General features: G+C 46.4%; 1 protein-coding gene across 5 annotated transcripts in view; it reads right to left on the reverse strand.

Moving 5' to 3' along the window:
• USP28 (ubiquitin specific peptidase 28) overlaps positions 1–10,342 on the reverse strand; it is a 50,144-nt gene extending 39,802 nt beyond the window's left edge. For all 5 annotated transcript variants that reach the window (XM_030538164.1, XM_030538166.1, XM_030538165.1 and 2 more), the window contains exon 1: positions 10,267–10,342. In XM_030538164.1, the coding sequence (XP_030394024.1) occupies positions 10,267–10,323 (57 nt within the window). In that variant the 5' untranslated portion in view covers positions 10,324–10,342. The remainder of the gene's footprint in view (positions 1–10,266) is intronic.
• Between the last annotated feature and the right edge of the window lie 2,892 nt (positions 10,343–13,234).

Consider the following 13,234-nt stretch of genomic DNA (forward strand, 5'->3'; position numbering starts at 1 on the left):
GCAATCCTAGAAAATCAAAAGAGGAGTTGATCAAGACCGTTCTGAACCACTACGACAGGGAAAGTAGGAAGACTGAGGAGTGGAGAAAAAGTTTACAGGAATGGAGGCTGACTGAAAGCAGGAGACAGGAATTGTCTGCCAAAAGAATAGCCAGGCAGATGATGAGACTCCTGTTTCGCCAAACCAAGTCTTTTGAGTCTCTTGTAGCCATGCAGACAAATATAAACCGTGATATCCCACAGCCTTCCCAAAGCACTGTTCCTTGTCCCCCTGTGTATCCTCAAAATAGCTTTATGCAGCACCCAGTTCCTTTTTATCCTCAGCTGCCCCCAACACCTATAAGATCACCTAGTAACCAAGATATGTTTAATTCTTACCCAGTGCACTCCACCCCAATCATTCTGCAGCAAAGTAATGGTGAGTTGCATCAGGCGGTTACAATTGAGTAAAAGAGGAAATAGTAAAACCTCTGAATGTACTGTGAACCAACCATACCCCCTTTCCTGTTTTTTACTGTATGACAAATAAAAGGATTTGGTTTGTATTTCTTTCCCTATGTTTTATTGGTGATAGAAATGGTTAATTATACACAGCAAGGTAAAGCAAAGCACAACACATGCACCAAACATTACTACTGGCTCTCAGCATCAAATTGCTCCCTTATAGCATCCCTAATCCTTGAAGCCCTTTCCTGGGCCTCCCTATTAGCCCTGCTCTCTGGCTGAGCAAACTCATTCTCCAAACGTCTAACCTCGGAGGTCCATTCCTCACTGAACCTTTCACCCTTCCCTTCACAAATATTATGGAGGGTGCAGCACGCGGATATAACAGCGGTAATGCTGCTTTCCATCAAATCTAGCTTCCCGAACAGACTGCGCCAGCGGGCTTTCAAACGGCCAAAAGCACGCTCCACAGTCATTCTACAGCGGCTCAACCTGTAGTTGAACCGTTCCTTGCTCCTGTCAAGCTTCCCCGTATATGGTTTCATGAGCCATGGCATTAATGGGTAAGCGGGGTCTCCCAGAATCACGATGGGCATTTCCACTTCCCCTAGTGTTATCTTGTGATCTGGGAAAAAGGTCCCAGCCCTAAGCCTCCTGAACAGGGCACTGTTCCTAAATATGCGTGCATCGTGCACCTTTCCAGGCCATCCAGAGTAAATGTCAGTGAAATGCCCACGGTGATCCACAAGCGCTTGCAGAACCACAGAGAAGTACCCCTTGCGATTAATATACTCCGATGCCAGGTGGGGTGGAGAGATAATAGGAATATGCGTCCCATCTACTGCCCCTCCACAGTTAGGGAAGCCCATTTCTGCAAAGCCATCTAAAATGTCCTGCACGTTCCCAAGAGTCACGGTTCTTCTTGTCAGTGTTCGATTAATGGCCCTGCAAACTTGCATCAGCACCATTCCAATGGTGGACTTTCCCACTCCGAACTGGTTCGCCACCGATCGGAAACAGTCTGGAGTTGCCAGCTTCCAGATTGCAATAGCCACCCGCTTCTCCACAGAAAGGGCATCTCTAAATCTCGTGTTCATGCGCCGCAGGTTGGGGGCGAGATCATCACAAAGTCCCATGAAAGTGGCTTTCCTCATAGGAAAGTTCTGCAGCCACTGCTCGTCATCCCATGACTGCAGGACGATGTGATCCCACCACTCAGTGCTGGTTTCCCGAGCCCAAACGCGCCGGTCCACGGAGCAGAGCACGTCTGTTATTGCCACTAGCATTGTACTGTCTGCATATTGATGCGATTCAGTACCATCGTCCCACTCCTCAATGTCAGTCACACGCATATTTAGCAGCCTAAGGATTAGATCAACAGTAAGGCAAGATGTGCTGGCAATAGTCATTACTAAGGCATTCAGTACCTGAGGATCCATTCTTGAAAGAAAATGCAGAAAAACCGCTTTAGAGTCACAATGCTGCCACAGTGCTCCGCATGTGTACCAAAGCAACGCTGGCCGTTGGAACAGGAACAGGAAGCAGAAGGACAATCACACTTCCTTCCCCTTCCCACAAGCCCCAGCGCCGCTTTGGGACGAGGTGCCCTGTGGGATAGCCGCCCACAATGCATCACTCCCAACAGCGCTGTAGTGTGGCCACATCTAACAGCGCTTGCAGCGCTGCTAGCAGTAAGTGTGGACACTCTGCAGCGCTGGCCCTATACAGCTGTACTAATACAGCTATAACAACCAGCGCTGTAAAGTTTTAGATGTAGACATGGCCTGTGACCCTATGCAGGGTTCCTCAGCGCTTTATTCCACACTCCCCTTATTTACTGTGTCTGAGGTTGCTATGGGGGATAAGGGGGTAGTCCGGATTGTGGAGTTGTCAATATGGGGGTGACATGCAGTTTCACAGGTCTCTTTCACTGAGTCTGGATGGTGCAGCATGTCTACTTTTCCAGTGCCTGGCCAAGACGGGGGCTGGAATGAGAATGAGATGGCTGAAGCTCAAACCAGATAAGACGGAGGGGATTCTCGCTGGTTGTGGAAGCAGCTCAAGAGCATGGTAGGGACAGTGCATGCTCTTCTTCTTGTGGGAGATAGCCACCCTTTGTCAATTAAGTTTGCAACTGAGAGAAGCTCAAGGATCAGTCAAGGGACCAGAAATCGCAGATGGCTTTGGTGGCCAGAAATCTTTTTTTCCAACCTGCATTTGTTGTGATAGAGTCTCTCCGTTGAGAATCCTTGTCAGAGCAATCCAGGCCTTTCCAACCTCCATACTGAATTATTATGAAAGGCAGATGGGGCTGCCCTTGACCACCACAGCTGGTGCAAAATGTGGAAGCCAGCCAGTTAAAAGTTATTAGCCTGAGGGAGTTCATGACACCAGTTTTCTACAGATCACACTGTGGTCCTATTCACTTCAGAATGAGTCAAACAATACTAGTCAGGAATGGTCGGCACTTGGTCTGTCGGATCTGAAAGCCTAGGGCAGGGGTAGGTAACCTGCAACACGTGAGCTGATTTTCAGTGGCACTCACACTGCCCAGGTCCTGACCACCAAGATGGGGGCTCCGCATTTTAATTTAATTTTAAATGAAGCTGCTTAAACATTTTTAAAATCTTATTTACTTTACATACAAAATTGTTTAGTTATATATTATAGACTTTACAAAGAGATCTTCTAAAAATGTTAAAATGTATTACCAGCACGTGAAACCTTAAATTAGAGTGAATAAATGAAGACTCGGCACAGCACTTCTGAAAGTTGCCGACCCCTGACCTAGGGCTCCAACAACAGCCTGGTGAAAGATGCCTTTCAGCCTTACAGGTAGACAAAAGCTTTCACCTACTGCACAGAGGTAACTCCAAAGTCTATGTGGATCACTGGACAAAGAATTTGTGTTCAATGGAGTAAGACAAAAGGGTTATATTTTATCGGTAAATGTCAAACTTGAATTTCATCACACAAACTGACAAAAAATATATTTCCATAGATAATTATTGAAACTTACAGATAGAAAAAGTAAGAAAAATGCTGCTTGAGAATTTATTAGAGTTTGATCTATGGATATTTACTTTGTATATTTTGACATACAACGTTGACAATGTGTGTTTTAATGGCTATAAAGCTTTAACTTCTGACTCTCAATATCTACTGTCACTAAATAATTATTGTCTGGTGCCCCATAATTTCCTGCAACTGAAAATCTGAACAGATAATAATGAAAAAATGTTTTAAAAGAATCAATATTATCCATTAAATTATCAAAAAAATAAAAACTGAATTCTGCCAAGCCTAATGATAATCACCCACTGCACATCTGAAACCTAATACAGACGCCTCCCGACTTACGCAATCGTTTCCTTCAGGAAAGCCTTGCATAACTCAAATTTTGCGTAAGTCAGAAACATATACCAGTATGTTATGCAAAAAATTCCACAATTTGAAAATCCTACTTCTGGCTTATGGTACTTTTTCCGTAAGTATGAATTTGCGTAAGTCAGATCTTGCGTAACCCAGGGAGCGTTTGTAAATGCTTCATATAGACCTAGTTACTTTGTATTAAGTGCCAGTTCTGGCATAAACACTGACTCAAAGGACTGTCCTTTTGTAGCAGTGGTCACCAGCTTTACTGTCTAAGCATCCCAGTACTATGAATAACTTTAGAGACAGCATTGAGCTAGAGAGGTCAATTGTCCATAAAGAGTCAGCGCTCTTGATTATTCTAGTCCATGACAATTCTTCCTGCATAAGAAACATTTCAGCAGCCTTCTAGCTCTAGCATTCGTTTTCAACTGGAATTAGAGCCAGTGAGATACAGATTTGCAATGCAGTGATCACAAGTGTAGGAAAGACATTAGCACCCAGAGAGAAATCCCCACCATCACTTCTGGCATACTTGATGCTAACAAGGCTCTTTAGAAGCCCACCTTCAGTCCCATCCAGAGAGTTTTAATTTCACCAACTTGATCGTAAACCTATTGCTCTGCAATTCCACTGTAAGATCCTTCCCATAATCTGATAAGACTAACAGTAAAGACTAACAGTAATTCTACACATTCAGATCTAATTTGGGTCATGTTTTCCCAGGGGAATTAAGCAAGTCACCTTTGTTTCCAACCATCCCTCTAAAGTACAAACAGCAATCATTCAATTGTTGCTTTTTCACTTAGAAACATTATAAAACAAACAGCAACATGGCTTTGGAGAAATGGGTGCACCATAGTGCTTGCCCCAAAGATCTCACATTCTTTATCCTTTTCATATCTACAATATATAAAAAACTAAAACTACAAAAATAAAAAATTCTTGAGAATGCATTGAGTAAAATCCAATCTTACTGCCGCCCCAAAAGATACACATTTAGGTTAATTCTTGGATAAAAACTCGCCCTACCCCCAAAGCTAATCCTGAGAAAAAAGAAAAGGAAATTCTTATGACTAGCAGGCAGTAGAATGGAAAATTACATGTTGATCTAATGCCAACATTCTGAGGATCAGGGTTTCAGTCCTTTCACAAAGACAAACCAATTATATCATGTTTCTAATTTTGCTGCCACACCAACTTGTATTCCTGTTGCTTAACTCCCTTTGGCGCTACAGGGCATTTTTTTTTGGTCTGGAGGAAAACTCAACATAAACCTTTTACCTACAACTAACCCACATTAATAAAAAACACACAATAACTAAACACAAGCCAGGACAAGACATGTTGTGTGCTCGACGAGGAACAGTCTTACTGTGAAAGAGGGACTAAGCAACCAGAGTCAACAGGCAACTCTCTGTCTTAAGTGACCTTTATGGAAGTATCCTGAAGGCTTCTGGTGCAACTTTATCCAACCTTTAGTTAAAGACCATTGCCTACTCGCCAATCAGCTTGTGTTGTTCCTCTGGGTCTCCACTAAGGCACATGTTATTGCACTAGCATGTCAGCCACAAGACTAGGATTTAGCAACTGATGGTTTCCTCTGTACAACATACTGAGAGGGTTTGCATTCACGGCAAACAATCACCGGCAAGTGCCAACACATCTGCACTGGCATGTTTTAAAGTTCATATTTATTAAATGGTTTAAAAATCCCCACTCTGTTCTGACTGGTCTTTGTGTTGTGTCACATCAGAAACTGGACATTAGTAACTGAAACAATTATAATATACGGCAATCCCTTCCCAGAAGAACTTACAATATACGTTAAGACTATAGCAACAGAATAGGATGATAAACAACAAGGGGCTGACAGAGGGGAAGATGATGGTGTAATCAACTAAGGGAGTCATGAGAGTCCTAGATTTGTTGTTTTAAAATTACTATGGAATATAAACTACCAGAAGTAATATGCTTTGAGGAGGGATTTAAAAAAGGAAAGGATAGAGACTGGATAGACAGGCTCCAGAAAGGGAGTGCAGAAATAGCAATCTGCATGACGGATAACGCAGTGGCCTGCATGGAAGCAGCACATAAGATAGGTGACCTTTACCAACTGCATTTTAACTTCACACTTATCCTGCTTGGAAAATAGATATCCAGAAGATTAAAAACCTACAGAGAGACATTACCAACAATTCCAGCATTTGTGCTGTAAAACCTTTTGCAATCCAAAACTAGATTAAAGGATGAAAATAGTTGGCCATTGTTTCAATGTGCATATGCAGACTCCGAGTATTGCACAATTTTGACATTAGAAATGCATAAATACTGCACAATTAGAAACACAAAACAAAATCAATCACCTGTTCCCACTGATTTCTCCGATGCAGAACCCACAAGAGCTTCGAAATACATCAAAGCTTTAGAGTGAAGTGGAGAGCAAAGGAACAGCCAAATTATCTCAAGAACATAGGTTCCCTGAACATCTTGGATTTGGCTTAAGTCCCTGGCCGTTCAAACTTAAATGAGCTTGAAAGTGAATCTATTCATGTTCTCTTTATGTTACAGATGGCTATGGACATACCACTAACATCCTTCAGAAGTTTTAATTGGGTCCACTAAAGGCAAGTAATACAACCTATATTTAAAAAAGCTTCAGAAAATGAGTCTTTGTACATGGCACAGAAGTTAAAGGGGGCTGTTTTAATAATGGCAAGAGGTAAAATGAATTACTGAGGGGTTTATAGACAGAAATGGTGTCCACAAACTTCACAGATTCCAAGGCCAGAAGGGACCATTATGATCATCTACAGCTATATAACACAGGCCAGAGAACTTCCCCAAAATAATTCCTAGAGCATTTTTTAGAAAAATATCCAATCTTGAGTAAAAAATGGTCAGTGATGGAGAATCCCCCACAGCCCTTGGTAAATTGTTCCAATGATAAATTACTCTCACCATTAAAAATGTACACTTTATTGCCAGTCTGAATTTCTCTAGCTTCACCTTGGATGTTTTGGATGGATTATCCATCTATTGAATCATGTTATACCTTTCTCTGTGAGACTGAGAAGCACATTATTAAATATTTGTTCCCCATGGAGATACGTGCCCTAAGGTATTCCCAAACATTCTTCCCAGTTGGGCAGCGAGACAGAGGGACAGAGTAGGTTTCAGAAAGTTATTTCTTGCAAATTATTTTATCCCTATGTACTAATCCACCAAAAAAATTTAAAGGTGGAGTCCGAAGAAAATTCTAAGTCATTCCAGTGATGTCTGGTGGTTGTTTGTTTGTTTGTTTTCTTTTGTTTTTGTTTGTTTAAATGTAGCACTTCAGTCACTAATGAAACAAGACACAACTCACGCTGTTAACAGCAAAGGTGTACTTTAGAATCCAGAGAAATATTCACTGGGGTTAGCCTCCTTCACAGTGATAGAAATTCATAGTTCCGTAGCTGTTCTTTTCAATGGCCTGCATGAATCAAGGGGCGGGGGGGGAGGTTCTCAGTGGGATTCCTAGTGTGCAGATGTTCTTTGTAGACACCTGCCCTGTTACTAATTGATCCCTCCAATGGCACCCTTGGCAGAAAGCATAGGGATTCAATGGGCCAAAGAGCTCAAACTCTTTTCTTCACTTTAGACATCTCCCTCCAAGTCAGTGTTGAGGCACATTGACAGTGGCAACATACAGAGATGAGGGAAGCTTGCATTGTCACTGCTTGTCCCATACACCTTCCATAGAATAATTCAGTCTTCAGCATGGTCAACCAGCAACCTTATACTAAACTTACCTTCCCCCGGGATACTTTTACTGCTCCCACTTAAGGATTCGAGAATGGGTCTCAGTTCACCGCAGGCCTGAGCCAAAGCCCACTGAAGTAAAAAGAAAAACTCTCACTGACAGAAGCTGGAAACACCCAGTCATTATGACAATTTGGGGTGCAATCCAAACCTGTGAGAGGCTGTCACTCCTGCCCTGCAACCTGGGGTGCCCCACAATGCTTTGCTGCCGTAGTTCCCAACAAATGGGCTCCTCACAAACAGCATGCAGGTCACATCCTGAGTGTCTGTGTCCAGCCTCGGCCCTGGTCCAGCAACTCTGACCCAAACAGTCTGACAGCAAACACCAAGTCACACTTTTGCTTCCAGCAGTCTTGGCTACTACTTGCAGGGTGACCCCAACACACTCCCTGTCCTGGATTTCTCCCCCCAAAAAACATACGTTCTGCACTGTCCAGCCCTCTGCTGGCGTATTAGGTCTGTCGCCCCTCTAAGGGAATCAGTATACCACAGTCTGTGATCTTAAATGAAGCTACCCAAAACAATTCACAATCCTGCATTAATTTTAATTAAAGAAAAAAGAAAAGCAAGTTTATTAAACTACAAGGAGTATAAGTACAAAGCACAAAAGTCAAAAATGGTTAGAAGAGAAAAAGATAAAATGCTTCCTTAGTACTAAACTTAACAAGTTTGACTTGGTTCAAGGCAGGGCCGGCTCCAGGGGTTTTGAAGCCCCAGGCAGCCAAAAAATAAAAAGAAAAAAAAATAAAAAGCCATGATCACAATCTGCGGCAATTCAGTGGGAGGTCCTTCGCTCCGAGCGGGAGCGAGGGACCCTCCGCCGAATTGCCACCAAATAGCTGGACGTGCCACCCCTCTCCGGAGTGGCCACCTCAAGCACCTGCTTACTAAGCTGCTGCCTGGAGCCGGCCCTGGTTCAAGGTCAAGATTCTTACCATATTCTTCCAGTAACACTGCTGACCAAATTCGCAGGCCACAATCTGTTTCCAAAGTCCAATGGCTGTTTGCCTTTTGGGTGAAAAGGCGAGAGATAGATAGGGAAAGAGAATTTGGGGTGGTTTTGCCCCTCACCTTTACAGTTCAATCAACCTTTGAAAACTGAGGGTTACTTCTAGTTAAAGTTCATTCCTGCTGTGAGGAAGGAGTCAAGAAACCTGGTGGTGAAAGAGGTTCCATTGCATTGTTTGCTAGGATTCTGATCTTTTTGTTCCTGCCCCCTTTCCTTGCCAAAGAATGACCAGTTAATAAATGATTGCCCATCAGCTTTGATGACACCTGGCTAGAAGCATCAGCTTTGTCTTTTGTCTTTGAGAAACAGGTTTACCGACTCCCCAAACTTGTCTGGTAAACACACTTCAATCATGATTTTAGCTTACATTCATAAATTTACATATAACATAGTCACATACATTTCACCATGATATTACTGACGAGCAGGTTATTAGTTTTCAAATGATACCTTACAAGGCATACTGGGAACAATGATTATTACAATCGCGTGTAGGGTATGAATACAGGGGTGGACTTGGGTACAGTCACTCCCAAGTAAGATCTTCAACAGACACATGAAGCTCCATAGTCACGGTGTTATGAAAGCTGTGTCCATTCCTTCTCAGATGCACAGGTGTGAGGAAGAAAATAAAGACATCACAAAAGATTTCAGTCCAACCAGTCTAGAGGAACATTCACGCTTAGGTTTAAGGCACTTCCATCACAAAGCAGAAGAAAACGTTATTAATATCTTTGATCTCTCAAATCTTAAAATGCTTCCCATTTAACACTAGCTAGCTAACATGAACAGTTTCAAAATCTCATACAACATTAAGCCAAAAATATATGGATGTTACTGCAGCAAACCGATGGCAGAACATGACTCATGTTAGCATCTGTCCATACCCAGCAAATCATCCCTATATTATAGGAAACCTCATCATTCCTCAAAGATGCTGCAAGTCTGCCAAAGAGATCTCTTGCCCTTCAAAAAATAAGCCAATGACATCATGAACGGCCGATCAAGCAAATGCCCCAACACGGGTAAGGTCATGATAAGGGTGTAAAGCACAGAGGTTTGTAAAATGCACTGCCCTGGTACGGAGTGTGTAAGTGCCAAACAGTGTATTCACCTTTTCAATGTAGTAACTGAAAAGATGAAGAAGTCAAGCGCATCGGCTGAACTATTCTGCTCCGACTCTCCTGCAGCCGGTGTGGAACACTTCTGGGTTTAACTCCGGGACACAACAGAACTCATTCATGGGGCTCGTTAACCTCTTGCGGTGGGAACCGATTGTGCCCTGGGACTAACCTCCTCCCTCTTTGGCCCCATCACCCAGCGGGCCCTGGGCGGGGGGACAACCATCTCCCCAGGGAACCCCTGGTCTGCGGCCTCCCGGGGAGGGGGGCGAGTCCGAGGCAGCGGAGAACAAAGGGCACGAAACAGCCGGGGCGGCGTGAAAGCGCCCGTGGGCGGCGCCCCGCAGGGCCCCCCGAGCGCAGCGGGCTCGTCCCGCCGCTCTGGCAGCCCCGCACCCAAACCTCTGCCCCCGGCCAAGCCGCGGCTGGACGCCCCGCCAGGCCCGGCCGCTCCCGGCCCCGGTGAGCAGGAGCCCAGCGCTACCCGCCCGGGGAGGGGGACCCCGCGGGCTCTCACCGTGCCCTGGCTCTCGGCCGGGCCCTCCGCGGCCTCGGCCTGCAGCTCCGCCGTCATCCCGGGCCCCGCTCGGCCGCCGCCGCCGCCGCCGCCGCCGCCCGACCCCAGCGAGCCCGGCCGCGGGAAACGCTGCGCGCGCCCGGCCCAGGCCGCGCCCGCCCCTCAGCCCTGCCGAGCAGCACCCGCGCCCCCGCTCCGGCCTGGGCACGCGGCGAGCCCCGCCCCCCAGTCACGTGGGCACAGCCGGCAGGAGGGTCCCTGAGGTGGGCACAGCCCCCCCCCAGTCAGGTGGGCACAGCCCGCAGGAGGGTCCCTGAGGTGGGCACAGCCCCCCCCCAGTCAGGTGGGCACAGCCCGCAGGAGGGTCCCTGAGGTGGGCACAGCCCCCCCCCAGTCAGGTGGGCACAGCCCGCAGGAGGGTCCCTGAGGTGGGCACAGCCCCCCCCCCAGTCAGGTGGGCACAGCCCGCAGGAGGGTCCCTGAGGTGGGCACAGCCCCCCCCCCAGTCAGGTGGGCACAGCCCGCAGGAGGGTCCCTGAGGTGGGCACAGCCCCCCCCCCCAGTCAGGTGGGCACAGCCCGCAGGAGGGTCCCTGAGGTGGGCACAGCCCCCCCCCAGTCAGGTGGGCACAGCCCGCAGGAGGGTCCCTGAGGTGGGCACAGCCCCCCCCCCAGTCAGGTGGGCACAGCCCCACTCCCTGCGGGACAGGAGTAGTGATGACACAGTCCCCACCCCCGTCACTCCCTGTGAGCCATCACTTGGCACAGGCACCGCACTTAGGGGGCCACGCTCCAGTGCCCCCCCCCCAGCACTCCGAGCTTCCCACAGCATCGTAAGGCCCTGGCAGATCTCCCCGTGTGCTGAGCCCCCGCCACAGGCATCACACGGCTGCCACCCCACTTCCATCCCCACCCGCATCTCTAGGAACTGGGTACCTGTTCTCCTACCCCAGGCAGCTCATCCAGAGCTCAAATCCCTGTAATCCGGATGAAAAGCAAACAAGCATCCAGGGGGCCGTAAGGGTAGTTATTGGCCCCCCTTACCACAGTGTCTGAGCACCTCACAGTCCTTATGCAGTTGGGGAATGCTGTTATCCCCCCTTTACAGATAGGGAACTGAGGCACAGGGAAACTAAGTACTTACCTAGCGGTCATTTTACTTACAGGTCATCGGTGGCAGATCAGGGATTGAACCCAGGGTGCCTCCTCCTAGGCTAGTGCTTTAACCAGGGGCCTGCCCCTCTTTCCTCAAACAGTATTTCCTTCCACAGTAACCCTTTTAAAAGGGGGGACCTGGCTGCATGCTCTGAGATCCTGTCTAGTTCAGACTGTCCAAACACCACTGCACTGTTACATCATTAGGTCACTTCAAACCATCACCTCAAAACCCCCTCCCCTGTTTGAGCTGATCAACTATTGTACTGGCTAGCCGAGCTCCAGTTCTTTAGATATTGCTTTTGGGCTAGATATTTATTTTTGAGCATTGTAAACCTGAGCACACATTACATTGCATCCAACAAAGCGAGTATTCACCCACAAAAGCTTGTGCTTAGCCCCTACACTATGGTTCTCAGTTGCTACTGCAATATAAAGAATAATAGGAGGAGAGAATCAGCCCTGGAAACTCTCTGTGGTTGTTGATGTTTTAGACTGGAAGACTAAACATGCTATTTATGGGACTGCAACTGTTGCATGGGTGGGCTTTTGTCCTCTCACATTCACAAAGTGCAATTTTGAAGGCTTTAGTGAAACACGCCTTAGTCTGGTGCTACCACCTCTTCACAGGCAGGACGATGACATTTTGTAACAAAATATTTTGAAAGCATCTAACCTTCCCAGAAATAGTGTCATGAAATTGTTTTGAAAATATGTCAATGAAAACAGTGCTTGTTTGGCTGTAAACATCCGCCTGCCCTGTGGGAAACCCAAACACTGCTGCTTGGGCTTAGTGTAGGAAAGCTAAGAATGTGTCCAGAAAGAAATGGAATTGAAACTAAGTTTTTCTGTTCACTGGCCCAGCTCAGTGAAGTGAAAAACACACCCACGTCAATGCAGGAAAGTAAAGGAGAATGGTAAAATTCAGTTAGTTTTACTGATATGATGCAAGGAGGAAGTGTATTTGCAAAAATATGCATATGGGGCTAAATCCTGTGCTATGGGTGATGGCCTAGGGCACAACAAAGGGTGCCACACTGGTTATAATCCATCTGTGCACTGCTGATTTTGGGCTACCTTTGCACCAGCCCAAACAGCGGTGTAAATTGGGGCAGCCAAGGACGTAAGCTAGCATTTGGGGTGGGCGTAAACTAGTCCACATTTCTCTGGCCACACCAATTGGAGCAAGAGGGATGTGGCAGAGAAACTGTGCACCAAAGGAAGATACTCCTTTCCCCATAGGGTGGTCAACCTGTAGGCAGCACGCTAATTTTAGATTCCTCTCTGCTGGTTGCGGTGCAGAGTCCTTTCATCAAGAAAAAAAATCCAGGCTGTATTTTTTAATCTGACGGCATTCCATGAAACTGCACAGCTCTGGCTGAAGTGTTTTCCCTACTTTGCCTTCCAAATGGCTGGAGCTGCATTAGCTCTTAGCATTCGTTATAGGCTAGTTTCTAGAGTAGTTCTCTCTTCCTAGAGACAGCTGTTGCTTGTGCCTTATGAAGCTGAGCTCCATATTTGGACAAATGCCTTTCTGCAGGACTAAAAGCTGTTGAACTACAGGTAGTTCTGAATGATTGGAAGGTTGGTTGCCCTCTACCTTTTAGTGACTCACTTTCACTAGACAACCAGTACTTGGAACACAGCAAGGGTGACTTTCCTTGCCCTTTAGTTCAAAGTGACAAGCCTCTCAGACCATTCATGAGCTGGTAATTCCACCAACCATCTGGAGAAAGCCTAGAACATTAGTTACATAATCACAATACACGTTAGAGATGCATTGGTGTGGCACACTGGCTATGTACTTTTCATTA

Source organism: Gopherus evgoodei, chromosome 19 (genome assembly GCF_007399415.2).
Source record: "Gopherus evgoodei ecotype Sinaloan lineage chromosome 19, rGopEvg1_v1.p, whole genome shotgun sequence".
Taxonomy (NCBI): Eukaryota; Metazoa; Chordata; order Testudines; family Testudinidae; genus Gopherus; species Gopherus evgoodei.